General features: G+C 37.7%; 1 protein-coding gene across 1 annotated transcript in view; it reads left to right on the plus strand.

Moving 5' to 3' along the window:
- The first annotated feature begins 337 nt into the window (after nt 1–337).
- LOC131079876 (methionine aminopeptidase 2B) overlaps nt 338–24,177 on the plus strand; it is a 132,681-nt gene continuing 108,841 nt past the window's right edge. The window contains exon 1 of the mRNA XM_058017916.2: nt 338–558. Coding sequence (XP_057873899.1) covers nt 481–558 — 78 coding nt within the window. The 5' untranslated portion in view covers nt 338–480. The remainder of the gene's footprint in view (nt 559–24,177) is intronic.

A 24,177-nucleotide genomic window follows, 5' to 3' on the forward strand; every position in this document is an offset into this window, starting at 1 on the left:
AACTTAACAAATTTATTAAATTAGAATTAGAATTACATTAAGAAAAAAACTTAACAAATTTATTAAATTAGAATTAGAATTGCATTAAGAATTATTTACAAAATTAATAAAAAGTCAAATACTCATCATTACTTGTCTCAGACTATCAAGTTTCTGAGCTTTTAATTAATCTATTAAATTCGTATAGTTTATTTATGTTTTTTTTAATAAAATATTAGACTCCTATATTAAGCCAACTTCTTTCCGATGCATAGAACATTCCGTGTCTTTTTTAATAAAATAAAATAAAATATCAGACTCCTGTATTAAGCCAACTTCTTTCCGATGCATAGAACATTCTATGTAAATTTATAGTCTGCCTAACCATGCCTCCTTCTTTTGACTCGACTGCTAGTATATATTGTCTACTGATTCGAAAGTCAAGTACTACAACTGCAGACCGGGCTCTTGGAAAATTTCACATTGCAAGAGGAAGAAGCGATGGGAGTTGCAGAGAGAAATGAAGATGTAAAAGAAGTGGAGATTGAGCAGGAGATCAGAGATAGAGATAAAGGACCTGTAAGTTCTTCATTCCTATTTATTGGAACTGTCTATCCAAGCACTTCATTTTCGGGTGAACACCGTGCTTTCTTGTTCAAATATCTTATAAGCGTATCGCAGGTTGGAATCAAATGGATTGAATGATGTGTTAGATCATAATTGAAACTGTGTTATTTTTGCTTTCGAAATTTTTTATATTCGGATTACTCAATATTCTATGATCTTTAATTTGAATAAAGATTGTTTAGAAAGGTATTGCAGGTATATATGATATATATGTATATTTCAGGGCAGCGTGGATGAAGCTTGGAGCGTTTATTCTCGTTATATGGGTTTAAAAAAGCAGTCTTTGTGTATGTTGCCTTTGTAACATCATTCAATCTTATTTCCATGTTTGTTTTCCTCGGAAAGTTATTGGGCGGACGAAGGTTTGGACTGCCTTCAGCAGTGTGTCATGTAACCTTGGATCACATTTATTCCATATTCTTTAAATCATCATTTCAACCAGATGCAATGGGGTTATGACCTATTTTCCCGGGGAGGACTACCTTTTACTATTTTCCGAAGTATTTTGGAATTTTTTTGGCTTGTTGATTTTTTGGGTTAAGTGAGTTTATAGGCTACCTCGAGTGTGGTGGTCAAGAGTAACCTATCCTTCGAACCATATTAACATTAATAGGGATTGGAATTGACTCAGGAAACCAAAAGTATAATCGAAATGTTTTTCTATTAGGTAAAGCCATATATATTTACACACACACTTTTTAAAACCAGAGTGGGGTTTGGGGTGGCAAACAGATTTGAGGGCCTTTCCCTCGTACATTCTTTGTTGTGATATAGGGTGGCCCTTGAGGGTGGAAACCCCGCTACCAAGTCCAGAAAAAGGCCTTTGAGGCCACAGGACCTTCATGGTGCATACCATTTTTCATAACTTTATTGCTTTTAACCATACTTAAAACTCTTTAAAAAATATTCGGTTGAGGCCATGAAACAGTGATTAGGCTCTAGCTGAATGAGAATGGAACGGGTTTATACTGGAGAATGAGTGCCCTTCAGTATTTGGTCCAATTTGGCTACTTTGTCAAATCTAACTTAGCTCTGGAAAAATCCAAATCTGCACTGTAGAAATGAGGTCCAGAGTGGGAAAACATGTTATTTATAAGATACAGGTCCGATTGAATGAGTTTGTGAATAACTCTTGATTTTTTTGCTTTGCAAAATGTGCTGCTGGTTGGGGAAAAAATTAGCAGTTTGACTCAGATCAGATAGCCAACTCCCTTGAGCAGCAATTAACATGTAAACATGATTTAATTCGCAAATTATTACACTACGCATCTACCCATAACTTGACCATATATCCACTGACTTATAGACGTCCTGTTTGCAGTGTGCAATGCTGTTATTAGTGTCCCCTATTACTATTACATAAAATCTTCTTTAATATTTCAGAAGATTCTAGAACATTGTTTTTCCTTCATATCGTATGTTTGGATGATCTCTGTAATCTGAAAATTCATTTCTGGAAATGTTTAATGATACTTAAAATCTGGAAACACTCTGAGAGGTTTTGGAAACTTCAAAAATATTTCCAAAATTTGTGGGCATTTCCAGCCATTTTTGAGTGTTTGACAAGTATGTGGAAGCTGAAACCTATCATACCCATTAAACTAAACCCCTCATGAGATAGAAAATGATCACATTAACACCAAAAAGATATCTAGAGACAGAGGCATTGGTCTGTTATTTTATTTAACATAAACCGTGATTGTTGTTTTATTTGACATAGGCTGGGAGAGTTACAGACATGTTTGTTTATCTGTAATTTGAAATTGAATATGGAAAGAAAATAAATAACCTTAAATTCTGAAAGGCAGAGTCAGGGCTGCATGACATTGGGCTACCACAATTTTGTGGCTGTGTCTAACATTGATTACAATAGAAAGGAATTGAACCATTCTAGCTCTCAAGAGCCTTACTAGCCTTGATTTAACCCTATCTAGGTTGCACATGAAAAGACTTGGGATCAAGATGTCTCTCTGTTACAATACAATGGATGGACAGGGAAAAGGTTGAAAACTGTCTACTGTAGATTGAGATGGAGACGAGCAATAAATACACCAATTTCAATATTCTGAATAAATGACAAACTATGCACTTTTCTTTCCTTATGAAGCTTCTAGTTCTGGTCTTTTTTTGTTGTATTGATTTGTTGGTGTTTACTGTGATTATCATTCATTGTTGAAAGATTCCTATGTTTCCTTGTTTTATTTGATATCAGTGGTATTGAAGAATCTATAAACAAGACGATGCCACATTCTGTAAAAGAAGTCTGTAAACTGTTACCAAAATCAGATTACTACATGTCTGTTTTTTGTCATGAGCTTGTTTTAACATGTCACACCTGGCACAAGGAGTATCTGATGGATCTCTGGGTCCCTCTTTTTTTGAGGGTAAAAAAATATTTTATTCAAATAATCTAATTGCACACACTGAATGGATTTACAGATAGCTGCAGCCATCAATACAAACCAAAGAAGAGTAACCCACTGAGAATTCCTGCATTACTACTTGTGAGAATTTGCCAAGATCTAAAGGCAATGGAAAACACAAATAAGAGAGAATAAAATGTAACAAGAATAAATTGTATTCCTATCAGTGATGCAAAATGAGATCAACTGGATCATCAAGATTATTGTTGTTACATACAATGTAGATGAGCCTGCTTATAAAGACAAGGCTAAGAGACAAGAGAGCACACAATGATGACATGTGGCTCAATGAGATGCAAGGGTAGGTAGGGGTAGGTAGGAGAAATAGTAAAATATTCTACATGAGGTGGATCACTCACCTAAGGTGGAATTATCACTCCACAATAAGTGGATATGATAGAGTAATAACAAGATCACACCATAAAAGGTGGAAATTCTCCTACATACACACTTCCAATGTATGCACATCTCCCTAGGTGTCTCATATGCAAACTACAATGTTGTGCATGTACCTAAGTAAACTTAAGTAAAGTGTAACTATATCCAAGATGAATAAATAATTACACCAACGCCCCCCTTAAGTGCAACTTAGGGGAATGCACTTAAGTCTACAATGCAACTAAGCAATGCAAGATGGGTCCCGATTACGAGGCCATGTTAGGTACCCATGTACAAATGCAAATGCAATCTCCCATAAAGCGGGGAAAGAGAGAAAAACCACATGGGAAAAAACTCCCCCCCAAAAGAGAGATGATGAAAGCACAAAATGCTCTCAATGATGAATAAGAGAGAAGAAGAGACCATGAAGCCCCCCCTCAATGTAAAATCTCCTGCAAAGATGGTCCAATGATGTTGACCAAAATACCTTTCCATTGGGAAGAAAGAGAGCCAATGCTGTACCAATAATGTCAAAATGTGACAAACCAAGTACTATGTCGATGACGATGAATCACTCACTGCAACAAAATGAAGATCAGGCATGGAGACAACCTGCTTTGAGCATCAACTGGATACTCATAAATGACAGAAATATTGGTACAATCAAAGTCTCACGGGAGCCATGCACAAATGTGTACAATCTAAGTCTCAACTGGAGCCATGCACCAAGTCGCACAAGATATTCCTAATCTACGTGTACAAGAGGATTACATCAAAATATGTCATCAAAGACAAGATACAAAGAGGTGTGGCACTTTATGATAGTGCGAGTACAACATTGCTCATGCAAGAGCATGCAAATATGGAAACATGAAGATGATGCCACCAAAGAAACCATGTAGAATACTACAGATGAAGATGCCTCCGATTGGGATGTTGCCAAGCAAAATATAAGAGCAATAGGGCCCCCCTTGGCTGCCGGTTGGAAGCGCTACAAAACAAGTATGGTAGACAAGAAAAATTTTGTTCCCAATTTGACTTATTCCATGATATTCTTGTTTTTAAAAACTTAATTAAAATTAAAAAAAAAACAATTTATTAAAATGCCCTAAAAAAAAACTTTATTAAAAAATAATAAAGAAAAACTTAAAAAAAGGTGTAAGTTTTTTTTTTTTTTTTTAATATTTGATAAAAAAAAAATTATTAAATAAAGAAAAAAAACAATACATGATTTTTTTCTAATTTTAAAACTTTTAAAAAAACTTTAATAAAAGTTTATTAAAGAAAAAACTTTATTTTTATTATTAAAAAACTTAAAAAAAAAATGAAAAAAACATAAATTAAAAAAAAGTTTTTAATTTAAAAAACTTTTAAAAAGGTAAAATGCCCTGCGGGGGCCCATGGAGCTACCCGCAGGTACCTTGCAGTAAGCAGGGCCTGCGGGGGCCGCAGGGCCTCCCCGCAGGTACCCTGTAGTACACAGGGCCTGCGGCCTGCAGGGCCACCTGTAGGTACCCTGCAATATGCAGAGCTTGCGGGCTACAAGGACCCTGCGGTTCCGCAGGTACCCAAAAATATATATATATATATACTTTTTTTAATTTTCGTTTAATAAAACGAAAACAATAAAATCGCCCAAATCAAATTTAAAACAAATAACACACCCCACAATTTGAATTTCAAATTCGATTTTTTTTTTTTTTTTTTTTAATTTCTGAAAAATATAATAAAAAACAGAAAACAATTTTTTTTTTAAAAATAAATAAATTTTCAGACCTGCAATAATGACGTCCATACAACAAGCCTGGGAGGGGGTTTTTTAATCAACTCCGGGTCAATTACTTGGATTTTGGCGAATGGACAGGCGATCTTGAGGTTTTTAGACCTTCTGAGCGCGATGGCGATGACGAATTTGGACAAAAATGCTCCAAAATTGCAAATCGCTCCCGGGACAAGTCACCACCCTCCACCTTTAAACGGCTCTAGATTTGGCCTCAAATGTCGGATTTGGATGAAACAAAAAGTGATTCTGACTTTCTCGAACCTCCTCAATTCAATGGTGACCTCATATTTGACCCAACAAGCTTTAATAATTACTTGCAATAGAAAGCTCCAATATACAAAAAACCCCAAATAGCATCAAATTTCTCTCAATTGGCAAACCAATGGCACTCTAATGGCTCTGATACCATGTGAGAATTTGCCAAGATCTAGAGGCAATGGAAAGCACAAATAAGAGAGAACAAAATATGACAAGACTAAACTGTATTCCTATCAATGATGCAAAATGTGATCAACTGGATCATCAAGATTATTGTTGTTACATACAATGTAGATGAGCTTGCTTATAAAGGCAAGGATAAGAGACAAGAGAGCACACAATGATGACATGTGGCTCAATGAGATGCAAGGGTAGGTTGGAGAAATAGTAAAATATTCCACATGAGGTGGATCACCCACTGAAGGTGGAATTATCACTCCACAATAAGTGGATATGATAGAGTAATAACAAGATCACACCATAAAAGATGGAAATTCTCCTACATACACACTTCCAATGTATGCACATCTCCCTAGGTGTCTTATATGCAAACTACAATGTTGTGCATGTACCTAAGTAAACTTAAGTAAAGTGTAATTATATCCAAGATGAATAAATAATTACACCAACATTACTTTACATTATAACAAATAATAAAAAGTCTTCCATCAATATTAGGCTCCCCCCTAATCAACACCCTACAAATATTCCAACCAATCATTTTGGATAATTCAAAGTATTTGTTGAAAATTGTTCTGGGCCAATACTCCTCAATCTGAAACATTCCAATTAGACATTTCTTTTGAGGCCCATTTAGCTAGACAATCTCCCACCTCATTCCACTCTCTAGGGATATGGATAAATGATATTGATTCAATATTTGTGGTTACAAGAAGAATTTTCCTAACCACCTGAGCCAATCTCCATGAGGAGTCTTGCAAATTCCTTTTATTCAGCAAGGAAACCAGGATGTTAGAATTCATCTCACAAACAACCTTCTTCCATCCAAGCGCACTGTCCTTTTCCAATGCCTTCAGAATTGCCCTGGTCTCCATCTAGTTATTTGTATGCAATCCCATATAGGTAGAGAGAAAAAGTGTACAGAGGTTTCACAATTTCAACCAATTCCACCAATCCCTGTTGCACCTGGATTATCACAAGTAGAGCCATCTATGTTAATATTATAAAAATTGCTAGGAGGAGACAACTTACTAGACTCGTCCATTTTTCAAGAAGGTTGCAAACTATAACTAGGCCTAGTCTCCGTGGCAATAGAGAGGAGTAAATTTGGGAGCCTAGCCAGATGACCAAGGTTCATCAATACTAAACTTGGCCCTAATAGTTTCTTCGAGCATTCTCCTGATCTTATGCCAAACTTGCATACCTATACTTTGATACTCTTGAAAAATGCACTGGATTCATTCTAGCCAAATTTGCCATAGGATAAAAGGATCAATATCCCATGCTGCCACAAGGAAGGGCATGGTAGCCAAGTGTTGACCCATATTATCTCAAAACTCCAACAAGGAGGAAGCTAGAATTCTAGATTTGTTCCATATATTTCACCATAAGCTCAGATCATAGTAGAGAAGGGGAATTGAAAAAAAGCAATTAGTAGTTTCTTCATTGTTGTTGCAAAGGACACAAATGGAAGATCCATAGAATCCTCTATTCCTAATGTTCTCCCAAGTTAGGCATTTGCTTTGGTTTTGATGCCACACAATCATGTTGCATTTAGGCTAACCGATTTTGTTCTAAAGTCTCCTCCACCAAGGAGAAACACAACTCCCTCCTTTTTGTTTCTATATGTAATGATATCCAAGGGTAACAAAATAACCTCCTTTAGTGCCATAGCCCCAAGAAAGAATATTGGGGTCCCTCTAGAGAACGAGGGTGATTGGCAAGAATAGATGCAAAATTATCTTGGTCCTCTGTGATAAACTTATAAGGCACTGAGAGGGGGGGGGTGAATCAATGCAAGAAAAAACATCATTAATCTGATCACCACTTTAATCAACATCAAAATCAATGAGCATGCAAGAAAGATAATCAAATATGCAAACAACCAATAAAACATGCACCACATAACACAATGTTTTTCACGTGGAAATCCAAATGGGAAAAACCACGGTGGGAATTGGTACCCACAAAATTTGCACTCTTTCGAAATGCACCCTGTTAAAGGCCTAGCCCGATTAAGAGCTTTACAATAATGCCCGATTAAGAGCATACCCTGTTAGGAGTTACCCGGTGAAGGGATTTCAACCTCAGCCCTGTTAGGAGCTATACCCTATTAGGAGTAATCTTGCTAAAGGATTTAAACTCAAGTTAATGAGCCACCCAGTGAAGGGATTTACAAGATCAGGCCTGTTAGGACCTACCCGGTTAAGGGATTTTAATACTGTTGCAACTGTTAGGAAACAACACGTAAGTGATCTGCATTTAGCACCTCTGTGCCTGATAGATCCGCTTCAGTTCTGCTTCTAGCACCGACTAAACATTAATACAGAGCTTCACCTTACACTGCACAATCAAATTCTCATTGTAGATCCTTCATCTCGTACATCATCACACAATATTCACCTTTTTATAAATAAGTCTGCTAAGTCGGCTAATATCCTTGGAACAATTTCCTTGGTTAATTGTTCTTCTTGACTGACTGCTCAATATATCATAACTCGCTCCAAACTTTGAATCTGCTGATGCGGTTCCAATCATAGACTCTTGCCAATGTCATGAACATGCATTCCAAACCGCAACACCTAACTCATCACCGATCTACCGTATCGGTCACTTGATCATAACACTGTCCCTGTTTACCGGTTTTGCTGTCATGTTTATCGGTTCACTGTTTAACTGCTTCCTCTACCGTTTAGGCTTTACCGGTTGGACTAAATGACTTAGATGACTAACAAAACATAGTTGCCATCAATGACAACACAATTCAAGTCATCAATCAACCTATTACAACTCTATCATCATCATCAAACCAACAATCTCCCCCTTTGGCATTGATGGCAACACTTAGGAAAAATTGTCTAACTGTCACATTACAAAAATGACTCAAACCAAAACTCCCCCTTAGCAATTACATGCTATTACAAAAATTTACTACAACCCCTTTACAAAATTTTGACTGACATACTACTCCCCCTTTGACAGCAATGACATAGGTAAGTAAATACATTTGAAAGAAATGAATATAATACATTATAATTTCCATTATCAAATGTATAGGGGTTCAAAATATTACAATGTCATTTTCAGAAAAATGTCAACAAAATGCGTCTTCATGACTGTCAAGTCATTCTCCCATGTCTCCAAAAGTGTAGCAGTGATCTCACTGTGAGTCCTAACTTGGTAGGCAAGTTCTTCCATGGCATCTAATGTACTCATCTCTAGTGTTGACAGAATTGCCCCTGTTTCCTTGTAGCCTCTCTGCAAATTTTCCAACTTAGGAATCAACTGAGTTTGTAACTCCTGTAAAGAAGTTGTCCTTTTAACCTGCTCAACTTCATATACCTTCAACTTGTCCTTCACTGGTGGTGCAGTGGTTTGTACATTATTTGTTTGTTCATTCACCGGTTGCTCTGTCATCTTTGCAACTTTACCGGTTGGTGTAACTTCCGGTAGCACTGTCTCTTCATCGGTGATAATTATTGTTTCTTTCTCTGTTCCAACATCTACCGATGTGTCATCAAACACAATTTCATCCGGTATGATATCATTAAGATTCAAAGTATCAGGGAGATCTTCTCCCTTAAGTCTCTCTGGTTCCTCTTCTTCAGGTACCAATCCTAAAAACTTATTCAAAATCTGCTCAGTCTTAGCATGTACCGACTGAGATTCACCAACTAATAATCTTGTCAACCTTTTCTTTGTGAGAAATGATGGCCTTGCCTTAGAAATAATTTCTTGAATATCCTCCATAGAGGTCTCTAGTTGCAAATGCATTAATACAAACTCAATTAATTCTTTGTCCTGCTTTATAGCAGTTTTCCATCTTGCTTCCAATTTATTGTACAAAGAGTCAGATATTAAACCTTGCAAATCAATCAATGCTTTACTATAATTGTTCATAAACCAAACAATAGTATCTTCAATTTGCTTTTGCTCATCTTCACCAAAATTTTTATAATGTTTCTTTACATCAACCAAAATACCATACTTTCTTATTTTCTCCAACATCTTTTCAAGTGAAGTAAGTTTACTTACCGATTGCTTTACAGATTTCACAGTAGGAGCACCCACCACTTTGGATTTCTTCCCATTGGCTCTCAACTCTTTCTGTCCACCTTTAGATTCTGTATCTTCTTCCTCATCCTCAGCAATAGTCTCAAGAGTCTTTTGTGCTTGCTGTTTCTTCCTTTTCCTGTACACTTCTTTCACTTTAGGAACTTGAGGCTTAGCTTCCTTAGGTTTTCTTCTAATCTAGATCTTAGGAGGAGGAGGGGGCTTCTCCTTAACAACTGTACTTCTTGTTTGTCTACCGGTGCTGGTACCGGTTGAGGCACTAAAGGATCCTTCATGTCTTGCTTCAAACTTTGCTCTAGCTTCAACAATCATCTCTTTTGTGAACCCTTGTTCAACTGCAAATTGTTCAACCTCTTTTCTAACTTTCTTTGCAATAATCGGTTTGGCCAACTCAGAATGTACTTCTATAGATTTCTCCTTATATGTTCCAAACCTTGTTGCACTAGGATCTATTGGTTGTGCAAGGAGATGATCAGCATACATAGTCAAAATATCTGCTTTCACTTCATATCCCATGGGCATCACCCATGAAGTTCTAGGATCTGCTGCCTCCATCTGACAAGTGTCAGTATCCACCATGAAACAGATAGAATCCTCATATTTCTTCACAACACTTTTCGGTATCCTTTCTCTTTCATGCATCCTCTTCTGAAAATCTTTAAAGTAACCCCAAATGGTCTTATTAAATTCATTCCCAAGCATCCTGATACTGTTCTTGATTTGCAGGGATGCCGATGTATCATCAGACCACTGTATTTCACCTACGTCGGGAAAGAAATTCTGAAAGTAGAAAAATAAACCAACAATCAACTGTCCAAATTTGAATTTCTGCCTTTTGTCCTTCTTAATTGACTCTATATTTAGCATCAACTGTGCTCTTAAGTCTTCAGAAAGATCATATTCTGCATCATCCTTAATCATCTGATAGGCAGTATGAATCACAGCACAAGGAATACTGTTCATCCGGCTAGAGTGATAAACCCTATAACTGATGACCATAGATACATATTTTACTTCTGGATCCTCAATTTCATTCATAGTCATAGCTCATCCATCCCATCTAGATTTTGTCAGTTTAGTGATCTCAATGCAGGGACTTCATCGGTTGCCCACAATCCGGTGACAACATGAATAGCCTCCTTGGTAATCTTATGCGGTCTATCTAACCACATAAACTGATCATGTATTCTGCTCAAGACATATCTAACATGCTCTTCCTCAAAATCATCAAGAAAATTCAATGCATGATGAAAACCTTTATCGGTAACTCGTTTGAATTGTTCTTTCAAAATTCCTTCCTTATCACACATTAACCTATACTAATCAAAGATAGCAAAAATACCTAAGTCTTCCAACTTACAGTGAATATAAGATTTGACATCTTCCACATGCAGAACACTGGATAGGGCTCCAGCGGAATCAGTTTCGGTTGATTTGTGTGGATGCCTCTTGAATTCCGGTCGAGGTCTAACAGTAACATCTACAATGTGTGGCGTATCCATCGCAAAATATCAAACTCAAAATCAGATTCCAGATAAATACCTTTTACCTCCTTCGCTGCTAGGGTTTCTACCCCGAAATGCGCTTTCATCGACTCACTGCTCACAAATCTTCTCAATCTGTTGTCAATCTTTACCAATGCAGTAATCACAAGCTCTTTCTCTGCTTTCTTTGCTCTCCAAGTGCTCTTGAGGATGCTAGGTGACAAATAAGACTAAAAAACTTCCTTTTATTTGCTTAACACCTACTGCATTAAATGCTATACCCAGTCGAACAAACCCTAAACACCATTCAACCCTAAAACATGCTTATCGGTAGCCGTATCACATTCAATCTTACCGGTTTCAACACAAAATCACTTCACAACATCATAATGCATCAAAATATATAGATTTAACTTACCGCACATCATTCAGGGGGTTCGGAAATAGATTTGACAATAAGCTCCCCCTAAGCTTTATATATTGCTTAGTTTACCGGTGAGGGATTCTCCACACTAGGTGAAGAATTAGGATCTTCCGATGGTTTCTCCTTTCTTTTCTTTCTCCAGATCTTGTTCATCTCAGCCCTAGTCTCTTCCACATCAACTATCTTCTTCCCTTTTCGGTCAGTAGATTGATTTACCGGTTGGTTCATCCTTTCTCTGCAAAACCTTGTAATATGTCCTGTTTTGTGACAAGGAAAACAAACCATTCCAGATGCTCTCCAAGGTCCAGCATTGCCTCTACTAGTTCTTCTTTTGCAATTCATAGCTACATGTCCATAGTTATGACAAATAGTGCAAATGTTCTCCATTTCATAAGGACTAGACCAGTTTACATAAGGTGTCTGCCAATTAGGGTTTCTCTGATCATTAAAATATCTTTGTCAATCACCATCAAACCTCTGATTCATGTAAGGTCTCTAATTATTCATTCTAGACTTGCACTCAACAACTCTATACCCATACTTGTTGCAATTGTAGCAATAACCATTAAAAGTGCTAGGCATATATCCATCATATGTATTAGGTCTATAACCATTAACAACACTGGATCTACTTCTACAAACATTAGCAGTATGACCTACCTTATGACAGTTAAAGCATACTGGTTTGTAGGATTTCTTACCGATGGTTTTCTTGTTCTTAGGTGCAGATTTATCTTCATGCATGATGTCCTTAGTACCGGATGGTTCTCCTTTCTCAAAAGTTGTGTAACCCAAGCCATTTGTCTCTCCTTTCTGTCTCTGTGATTGAATCTGCTCATCAAGCATAGCAGTGCTCTTGTTGTATTTAGCCAATATCTCATTAGCATCAGCCAACTCCTTAGTAAGATCTTCATTCTTTTTCATAAGACTCTCTCTAAGAGACATAGCCATGTCTAGATCAACTTTCACTTCCTCTTTTTCTTCTTTTTCCTCTTGAAGATATGCAGTCAGGATTCCAACCTCTTGATTCAGTTTAAAGATCTCATGCTCTTTCTCTTTGATTTTGTCTTCAGGAGTCCTCCTGGCTTCCAACTCTTGACTCATCATAATGGTTAGGGCATCTTGCTCTCTTCTCAGATTTGACTTCTCATCATTCAACTTTTCCACCTCATTAGCTAATGCATCAATGTTTGCTTCCTCAGATGAACTGTTTTCACTAAGTTTAAACAACTGTTGAGATAGCTCTCTCCTCTTAGCCAATGAAGCTTTATACTTGACCCTCAATTCACCTAGGGCTTCTTCAGATTTTGCAAGCCGGTTAGAAAGCTCTCTATAACTCATATCCCCCATGATAGCCTTAAGGATCCTTCCCAAGGGGTTAAGCCTTAAGGGAATTAGACTTTGATACCAATTGATAAACTTATAAGGCACTGAGGGGGGGGGGTGTGTGAATCAGTGCAAGCAAAAACAGTATAAATCTGATCACCACTTTAATCAACTTCAAAATCAATGAGCATGCAAGAAAGATAATCACATATGCAAACAACCAATAAACATGCACCACATAACACAATGTTTTTCACGTGGAAACCCAAATGGGAAAAACCACGGTGGGAATTGGTACCCACAAAATTTGCACTCTTTCGGAATGCGCCCTGTTAAAGGCCTAGCTCGGTTAGGAGCTTTATAATAATGCCCGGCTAAGAGCAGACCCTGTTAGGAGTCACCCGATGAAGGGATTTCAACCTCAGCCTGTTAGGAGCTATACCCTATTAGGAGTAGCCTTGCTAAAGGATTTAAACTCAAGTTAATGAGCCACCCGGAGAAGGGATTTACAAGATCAGGCTTGTTAGGACCTACCCGGTTAAGGGCTTTTAATACTGTTGCAACTGTTAGGAAACAACAGGTAAGTGATCTGCATATAGCACCTCTGTGCCTGATAGATCCGCTTTAGTTATGCTTCTAGCACCAACTAAACATTAATACAGAGCTTCACCTTACACCACACAATCAAATTCTCATTGTAGATCCTTCATCTCGTACATCATTACACAATATTCACCTTTTTATAAACAAGTCTGCTAAGTCGGCTAATATCCTTGGAACAATTTCCTTGGTGCAATGTATCTAGACAATCTTGCACATTACGCTTTACTCGTGTCGGCCACATACATCATAACTCAAAAATAAAACATTAAGTCTACCAGTTTACCCATCTAAGTAACTCTACTCTACCTATTAACTGTTCTTCCTGACTGGCTGCTCAGTACATCATAACTCGCTCTAAACTTCGAATCGGCTGATGCGGTTCCAATCATAGACTCCTGCCAATGTCATGAACATGCATTCCAAACCGCAACACCTAACTCATCACTAATCTACCATACTGGTCACTTGATCATAACACTGTCCCTATTTACCGGTTTTGCTATCTTGTTTACCGGTTCACTGTTTAACTGCTTCCTCGACCGGTTAGGCTTTACCGATTGGACTAAATGACTTAGATGACTGACAAAACATGGTTGCCATCAATGACAACACAATTCAAATCATCAATCAACCTATTACAACTCTATCATCATCATCAAGCCAACACTTTGCAGATACTTTCCTAGGCCAAATAAAAGGTTCTCATCAATGATAGACCAAAGACCTTCCTAAAGGAATAGAGTACTTGAAATTAGCAACTCTTGATCATCCTACCTCTAGAAAAACTTCACTCAGATTGAAGCTGGGGAAATGAAGAGAGAATAGGAAGGTTATCATCTCAGGTTTTTGTCTAGAACATAGAAATATTGCTCTTATTAATAATCCAAAGCAGCCCTTTCTTAATCAAAGAGGCCACCCTTTTAACCATGCTCCAAATCATGGATCCTTTCCTGGTCAAATCCATCTATGGAATGTCCTTATCCTTCTCTCCTTCCAAATACTTATATTTGAGATTCTTGCCCAAGGTTGATTCGGTTTTTTGCACCATTGCAATATAATTTAGCAACTAGGGCATGACTATTGAGTTTAGATAGCCTAAGACCAAGCCGTCCATTCCCTTTTGTTTGCAAACTTGGTCCAAGTTCATAGAATTCATTGCTTGAAATCCATACTTCTTACCCATAAGAATTGTTTGGAAAGAGCATCAATCTCCTTAAGAAAACTTTTGGGAGTAGAAAGAATTAAAAACATGTAAATAAAAAGAGCTTGCAAGACAGATTTCAGAAGAGTCACTCTTCTAGCAAAGGATAGCCATTGAAAGGTCCAATGGTTGATCCTTAAACGAAATCTATCCAGAATCTTCCTCCATTGGATCTTATTAAGCATTTTTGAAGAAAGAGGGATTCCTATTTTGTCCACAAGAAGTTTTTCCATTCGAAATTGAAGAAAATTAGCAATTCTATGCTGAACAGGCTCAAGTGTGTTGAAGAATAAAAATCTTAGATTTATCATCATTTATTTTTTGACAAGAAGCAAATAAGAATATATTTAAAAGTTTTATGAGAATGGAAGCCTCTCCAATTTTAGTTGGACCCATTGGAGCCATGTTATTGACAAACTGAAAGGGGTTTGAGACTTCATATTTAAGGTCCACTGCCATCTCTGAATAAGACCATTATCTTTATGATGCTTCAATGATCTTCCTAGACCTTTGACCAATAAAATAAGTAAATAAGGAGATAGAGGATCTCCTTGTTGGAGTTCTTGAGAAGCTGAAAATAGGTTTGAAGGAACACTACTAATCAAATAGAGAATAAAGTTGAGGTTACATAGCTCATGACCCAATCCACCCACTTAGAGCAAAAACTAAAAGACAATAAGATGTGTTGAAGGAAAGACCATCTAACTCTATCATAGGTTTAAACATATCATATTTAATGAACATGGATTTTTCTTTGGATTTGGACATAGAGTGGGTAGCTTCAATTTCCACAAGTATTCCATCTAAGATTTGGTGCTCTTTCACAAATCCCCCTTGCTCAAGAAATACTATGGGGAGCCAAATACTTTTTTAGGTGATCAACAATAGGCTTGGTGATTATCAAAAACAATCTAATGAGTTGGCATCTTTTTTGGAGATGTGAGCAAGAAAATTAGAATCAATGGCTTTGAGCATCTGTATATTTACCAGTGACTCTATAACAACCTCTAGCAAATCAATTTTCAATATTTCCCAAGATTCTTGAGAGAATTCTCGAGGTTACTCATTAGGTCCATGAGATTTGCCCTTCTTCATTTGAAGCACCACTACCTTTAGCTCCTCAATGGAAATGGGTTCTAGGAGGGGCCTTGTTCATGTCTTTAGACACTTAGGAAGGAATGCAATCAAGCATCGGTCTCTCCTCTTCTAGGTCTTGAAGCCCTTGCTCAAAGAACAAAGAAGAAGAGTGTTGAACAACTTCCATAGAAATATCTTAAAAGAAAATTTAATTGATTTCCTTGGGTAGAAATAAGAGTAGCGATAATATTACGCCTTTCATTCCTTCATAGAGTTATGAAAGAAGTATTTTTATCCCATTTACGAAGTTGGTCAATTTGGGATTTTTGTTTCCAAAAAATCTCATCTTAGAGCTCCCACTCCAAAAAGTTCTTTAGACCACTTAGTATCTTCCCACATCAACTCCTTTGTCATTCCTTATTCTTTAATAAGAAAGGTGACTCTATCCAATTTAGCCTAAATTTGGTTTATAGTTTTTTAAACATTTCCAAAATAGAATCTATTCCATAGCTGATCCAAAATCCAGCTTCCCTTCTAAGCACCATCCTTCCGTAAGTTTGATTGAATTGGTCTCTTGAAGCCACATAAGTTGAAACTTGAAAAGGAGCCTTTTTGGAGGTAGAAAACAACAAGAATTTGATGGGCCAATGGTCAGACTCTTTCCACCCCAAAATATTAGAGGGGGAAGCCCAACTATTACCTACCCAAAAATTTGACATAAGAAACTTGTCTAGTCTTTTAGAGAAATAGCTTCATTCCAACACCTTCTATCCACCAAATTGAGGAAGGACACATTATCTCTCAACAAGGAAGAAGATGGTCCAAGTTTCAAGATGACCAATACCCTAATTTTTCATCCAGTTTGCTAATGGCATTGAAGTCTTGCAAGAATGCAAGGGAGAGGGAAGTAAGGAACAAACATATCTAATCTAGTTCCAAAACAAAACCTTACCTAGAAAATGAGTAGGAGCATAAGCATTTGTGAATAAAAGAGTCTCTCTTGAATCAAAGCAAGAAGCCACCATTGAGACATTGAAATTGCATTTCTACCTCTTGACCACCAAATAAGTGTGAGCTTACAAGGATCTGATAAGCAGGTAACTCCACCAGTTGTACCTCGGGCACCAATACACTAACATTGTTTCCTAGCCCATATCTTTGAATAGATGCTAATCATATCCTCTACTAGATGCTTTGTCTCTTGACTAACAACAATATTTGGCTTATGTTCATGAATAGTATCCTGAGTTGTCTTTTGTGAGGTATGCTACCCAAACCCCTAGCATTCCAAGAGATTACAATCATTTTTGAGGGATACAAAAGTGAGTATCTAGAGTCTTAATAACATTAGATTCTACTAGTGACTTCGCTATCAATTTCACCTTTTCTTGATCTTTTTTCCTCCAAACCTTGGACATTTTATCATTTCCCCCTTTCTTAATGTTCTATTGAAGGCCTAACTAAGGAGGGACCTTCCTTTTGCCATCTTCTTTTGCCCTAGATTCATGCAAAGTATTTGTAATTTCTTGAAATTCATTTTTTCCATTTGTAAATTTGCCATCTTGATGGAGTCAACTCTTGCTAGAGATAATTCTTTTTCCTCCTGAAGTTTGTCCATATGCATCGTGTTCTTGGAAAAAAGATCTCCATGCTTTTTTAGGTCCATATGTGTGTCATCTAAATTAGAAATGATGCCTAAATCTAAAAAATTGACTACTTGATTAGAAGGAATCTTGTCGTGCTTCATTGTTTTCTAGGACATCAAATTTGTTATTATGCATCCTTCTCTTTGTGTCTTTCTATTGTTGATTCACAACCTTTCCTTTAGACTGATATTTCACATATATAAATCCGTTGGCATCTGGTTCTTTTGAATGGATTGGTGCCTTGCCTTTTACCTTTGAGTTGATTGTTTGTGTGTCAAGAGAGGTTTGACGGGTTCTAGGCCCCATCTTTGAATAGTTACTTTGAAGATGTCCATATTCATGGCACGCATGACAACGGAGAGGAAGATCTTTATAATCAATTTGTTGAATCCAACTCATACCACCAAATCTAATTTCCAAAGAGCTCGAATGAGAATTGTTTAACTTAATTTCAACATATGTATGAATAGGCAAAAGTATTTGCCTATCTATTCAAAGTATGGCAAGATGGACCCAAGGGTTTTCCATTAGTTGATATGATTGATTGAAGAATGTCTTGTCTCTAGAACTCCATCGAAAGCCTAGAAAGATAGGGCTTAGTGTCATGTCTCGTCTAAGGTTAGGGCTTTTCAAATCATAGGCTTTACCAAACTAAATTGCAGCCTAAAATAACAATTGAGCCTGGAGGTAGCAAATAGATATGGCCGACTAGGGTAAGGGCCAACTAAAATAAGATTTGTTTTATTTATGAACATTTTTAAAGGGAGCCAACTTGCCTATGTGGAGTGCCACCCCTGGAAAGAAGAAAATAAAATAAAATATATTTAAACATGGCCGACCCTCTTGAAAAGGTCATCTCATTTGGGCGAAGGGATGTTTGGAAGCTATATATGCAAGTTGTGTGGATCAAGGGAGAACAATCCCATCTATTGCAGAAGCAAAGTGGATCAGCCAAAAAGTAGAAATGGCAAGATGGAATAAGGATCAGTAAGAGGAAGGTCGAACTAGGATAGAACATCGAAGGAGATCAGCATCAAGAACATATATCTCTGATTCAAAATACATCTATTGCTTCATTCCACTCGCAATCCCCAACAATAGTCCGACGATTCAACAATGATTGGTGTAATGCCCGCCAAAATACCCTAGAGAAAATAACTAAACTATCCAACAAATAGAGATAATTTTTTTTTTAAAACATCAACTAATGCAACATAATAACTATCATTACTCAAGATCATAGATTAACATCCACATAAATGATTAAGACATCATGATCATAACCATATTCATAGCAAAATATAATGCAAGCGGAAATAACATTGCAACAATTATCATCTCAATTCATTCACTCACTCATCCATTCATTCATTCCCTAGGGTACTTCAACGTCATCACTTACTATCAATAACACAAACAAATCCATATCACGAAACTACTAACACCCATTTCATTTAAGTTCTTCTAAAATACTTTCTTCCTAACATGAGGATCATTTATTTTCAATGCATACCTATCATAACCCCATTAACTCTTGGATTCATTTTAAATACCAAACCAAATGTTCCTAATTCCCTTGTCTTTATCTGTCCATCACAACATGAATCCAATTAACCATCTTTTACGATAGAACTAGATCATTCCTTTAGAATCACATCACATCTCATCAAGGTCCTACTCACATACATGTTCAGGGAATAGAACCACAAGTATAAAACTTCTTCCAAATAGAATTCCATATATATGCAAGGCTAACTCATGAAATCATACACTACAAGAACACATATAAACTAATCATCCATTTTCTGATCCAATATAGAATCCAAATCTCCATCTCTTGCACATTGAACATTTATTACAATACATTCCAATGCAATGATTACAACATCTCACATCTTTACAAGCCATAATCTCAGCTGCTACATCATGTCCTAATGCATAAGAATAGAAGACATAAGAGTACATAATCTCTTTTACATTTACAATGTCATCATGATACAATATACTATCTCAACCCCTAGAAATCAGCTTTGCATAATGAAGAATCAGAGTCCATAAAAATCTACAACTACTCATTCATTTCCATATCCCAAGGATAGCTTACATTAAAGATTAACATCTTTCAAATCAAGGCAGATATGATCGTTAACATATCCACTACCATCCACAAGATATACACAAGATAATCCAATCATATCACTCAATCATTTAATTCCTTTCTAATCTAGAATTACATACACATTGAATATCCATTTACAGCAATCTCATCCGATACATCTCATTCTGAAATCAACCTACTACAAGTCCTAATACATATGTTCACAAGATACTAATTACATAGTCTTCCTTACTATTACATCTTTCTCGAGATACAAAACACATGATATCAATTCCAATTACATAGTTTATGCTCCAAGATCCATCCACATGATGAGATAATATAAATCCATGTCCATGCACGCAAGCATCCAATGAAGAACATCCCAATGGAAGAAGTCATCAAACCACCCGACCATGTGGAACCAATTAGGAACCACCCCCCGTGCTAGGAGATGACATGGGGTTCCAACTCACACTCTAGACCTAGGCCGACACCTAACATCCAAGGGACTCAATATGACATCCACAAAGATAACAACCAAGAGCAATAATCAAATCACATCACAAGGCTAAACATAAATCAATAAACTCCCAGAGGCGTAGAAACAATCAAGGCATAAGGATCATGGACACATGTATGGAAAGAGTGTCATCACATGCTATCCTCACAAAGAAGGGGCCACATCACACCTTGATAGACATGTGGAGCCGTCTCAACCTTGGAGCCAATCAAGGGACTTTGGCTTGCCGCCACAACGGTCTTCCCAATCCCATCCCGAGTCTCTCCTCAAAGGCTATGAGTGGGGCACAACAACAACTATTCATTATCTGGATTATGTGAATCCTAATTACCCAACCCACTAATCAAATTATTATGGTTATCACTAGCAATTAAACATAAACTCTTCATGTGGTCCTGTTGTGACGTATTCACACATCGCCCCATTGCAAATGGGGACCCCTGCTTTTTGCTTTCTAGGGTTTGTTTTCTAGGTCTTTTAAGGTTTTGTTTGTTAGCCTTTGCAGGATGAGTGCTGTCAAGGGGATCGTTGGATTACAAGCTTTGCTTGAGCCAGGAGTCCACAGGGCCCCAGAATTAGGGTTTCTTTGAGAGTCTTCCTTAGGGCCTGGTTTTGCTCTCGTTGCTAATTGTGTCTTGCTTTGTGAGTGGGTATCATTCTTGAAGGTCCGAGCTAGGTCGAGTTGGTGAGTGATGAAGTCTAAAATGTCATCCTGATCTTCAAATGCCCTGAAATTTGGCTAAGTCTGGAATGCCCTGATCCTGAAATTTGGCTAAGTGTGGAATGCCCTGATCTTGAAATTTGGCTAAGTCTGGAATGTCCTGATCCTGAAATTTGACTGATCCTGAAATTTGACTAAGTCTGGAAAACTGAAGAATCCTCCAAAACTAGATTTTGCAATATAACTCCTGGAGGTCCGAAACCACTCTCAAGGGTCCAGAGCGAAATTCTCCATAAGACATTCTACTTTGACCAAAACTTAGAACTAATGCATTCCTAGGCTTGAATGAAGGCAAAAGCACTTGTTTGAATGAAGAAATGCGAAAAAATGAAGTCAGGATCATGGCCTAAGGTGAATTTCGCTCCTGACCCGTCCAGAGCGAAATTCATATTTCCTCTATTTTTCTCCTTAGCTTGACGAAGTTTCTAGACTTTTGAGGCATAATTGAAAAGGTTTGATGCAACTTTGCCTTGGAGAGGAGATTTTAGACCTTGGGATGATGGATTCTAGCCTGGGAGAGGAATTTTGCTCCTGACCCTTCCAAAGGGTCCAGAGCGAAAATCCTTATAACTCTCATTTTCCTTCCTTGTTTTGGATGGGTGTTGGTTTATTAGGCTTTGTGTGTGAGTCTTGATGTGTTCTTGCCTTGAGAAGTGTTTTGAAAAGTGAGGATCTTGTCCAAAAATAGGAATTTCGCTCCTGACCCTTCCAAAGGGTCCAAAGCGAAATTCTTCAGAAGCCTCATTTGCTCCCTTGTTTTGGATACCAACCTTGTTCCATGGGCGAATTTGGGAAGGAAATAACATGTCTTTGCCTTTTGAGGTAATGGAACGTAGAAATGTGAAGGATTTTGGCCAAGATTAGGAATTTCGCTCCTGACCCTTCCAAAGGGTCCAGAGCAAAATTCACTATAATCCTCATTTGCTACCTTGAATGGGCTTAAAACCTGGTTCCTCAAGTGGAAAACAATCTATATTTGCCTCCAGGAGAAGATTGAAGTTTGAAAAATGAGCAATTAAAGCCTAAATCAAGATTTTCGCTCCTGACCCTTCCAAAGGGTCCAGAGCGAAAATCAACCTAAGACTCATTTCTGGCCTTATTTGACCAAATTTTGATTTGCAAGGCATTTTGAAGGGAAGAGTAGACATGTTTGGACGTTGGAAATGTTTGAAAGCTTTGAAAAAATGAAGGATTCTAGCCAAGAAGGTGAATTTGGCTCCTGACCCTTCCAAAGGGTCCAGAGCGAAATTCCTTGCAAGCCTATTCTCTTGACCTTGTTTTGGCTTAAGACCTTATCCCTTGGGTGAAGGATGATGTTTAGTTACCTCTTGAGGTGATTTTGAGATGGAAAAAGGAAGAATCAAGCCCAAATCATGATTTTCGCTCCTGACGCTTCCAAAGGGTCCAGAGCGAAAATCCTCCTAGACCTCATTTCCTTCCCTATTTGACCAAATTGTGATGCCCAAAGCATGTTGAAAGGGGAAATGGACATGATCTTGCCTTTGAGAGTGTTTCGAAGTTGTGAAAATGAAGGATTTTAGCCAGGAAAGGAAATTTCGCTCCTGACCCTTCCAAAGGGTCCAGAGCGAAATTTCTTATAAGCCTACTTTTTAACCTTTCTTGGACATGAAACCTTGTTCCTAGGGCAATGAAGGATGAGATTCTACCTTGCAAAGAAGTTTCAAGTTGAAAGAATGATGATTTTGGGTCAAGAATGAGATTTTCGCTCCTGACCCTTCCAAAGGGTCCAGAGCGAATTTTCTCAAAACCTCTCTTTGCTATCAATTTTTTGCTGGATCAAGTGTGGGACAAGGTAAATTCAAGGAGAAGTTGCCCCTGAGAGTGACTTTAATTTGCTAGAAACCATGAAAGATGAAGGAATTGAGCCTAAAAATGATTTTCGCTCCTGACCCTTCCAAAGGGTCCAGAGCGAAAATCCTAAAAACCATCTTTTCTTCCAGAATTTGAGCAAAGTCAAACCTGGACAAGGGCGAGAGAAGTCATTTGGATTGCCTTAGAGTGAATTTTGGTCGCCAAGAATGCAAATTTTGAAGCCAAACAAGAATTTCGTTCCTGACCCTTCCAAAGGGTCCAGAGCGAAATTCTTAAGATCACCCTTTTTCCTTGCAAATCAAGTCAAGATTTTGGTTTTTATGACCTGAAGAGGAGTGAGGCAAGGTGTTCTAAGTCTTGGAGGTGATTTGAAGTTGAAAGGATGGTGAAATAGCCCTAAAACAAGATTTTCGCTCCTGACCCTTCCAATGGGTCCAGAGCGAAAATCCTAAAATCTACCTATTCCTTTCAAATTTATGCTAAGCTATGCCTAGACCAAGGTAAAAGATGCCCTTGTGATTGCCCTTAAGTCGATGGTTGTCTCCAGAAGTGATGATTTTAGGCCAGAAGAGGAAATTCACTCCTGACCCTTCCAAAGGGTCCAGGGCGAAAATCCTTCAATCACCTATTTTGCCTTGCAAAATCAAGATAAACTTGGGTTGGATGAGAGAAGAGAAACGTTTCCTTGCCTTGTGAAGTGATTGAAGTTGAAATGATGAAAAAAAATGAGCTACAAACAAGAAATTCGCTCCTAACCCTTCCAAAGGGTCCAGAGCGAAAAACACTAAAACCATCCTTTTCTCCAAATTTTGTGCTAAGTCAGGCCTGGACTAGGGTGAGAAAAGCTATTTGGAATGCCTTGGAAAGATGTTTGACCTTCAAAAATGTGAATTTTGAGCTAAAGTTGGAAATTCGCTCCTGACCCTTCCAAAGGGTCCAGGGCGAAATTCTTATAGGGTCTGTTCCTAGAGAAAATCTTGGGCAAGTTTCATGTTGATATCTTTTCGTTGATGATTTAAGTTGAAAATGCTATGTTGAAATGAATTTATCATGTGTCCTTAATCATCTTTTTGTTTGTCTTGCAGTTAAAAGGCGACCTTCTCTAGCCCAGCATCATCAAGGACGGCCTTCTCCAGTCCAGCATCATCAGGGACGACCTCTTCTAGTCCAGCATTCGAAGGAAAGGTACACCATCCATCCTGCACATCGAAGACAAAGGAAGTTAAAGCAAGGGTTCGTTGAAGAAGCAGATAGTTTCAAAAGAGTTAATTAAAGCTAGCTTCTCAACAACATCAAATTGAATATCTACCAAGTTACAAGTGTCAGACAAGGTGGCATCCTAGTCATCACTCCTCCAGTCGGATTGGTCCACCTCAGCGTGTCCAGATTCAATGTACCTGACTCATGGGAGATGGCACAAACTTCGATGTACCTACCCCAGTTCTCCATTGGTCGAATATTCTAGAGAAGACATGTCCAAATAATGCAATTATTTCATTGGCCAGAATTGAGTTTGTTGTAACAAACCCTAATTAGGGT

The sequence above is a fragment of the Cryptomeria japonica genome, chromosome 10 (genome assembly GCF_030272615.1).
Source record: "Cryptomeria japonica chromosome 10, Sugi_1.0, whole genome shotgun sequence".
NCBI classification, from domain to species: domain Eukaryota; kingdom Viridiplantae; phylum Streptophyta; class Pinopsida; order Cupressales; family Cupressaceae; genus Cryptomeria; species Cryptomeria japonica.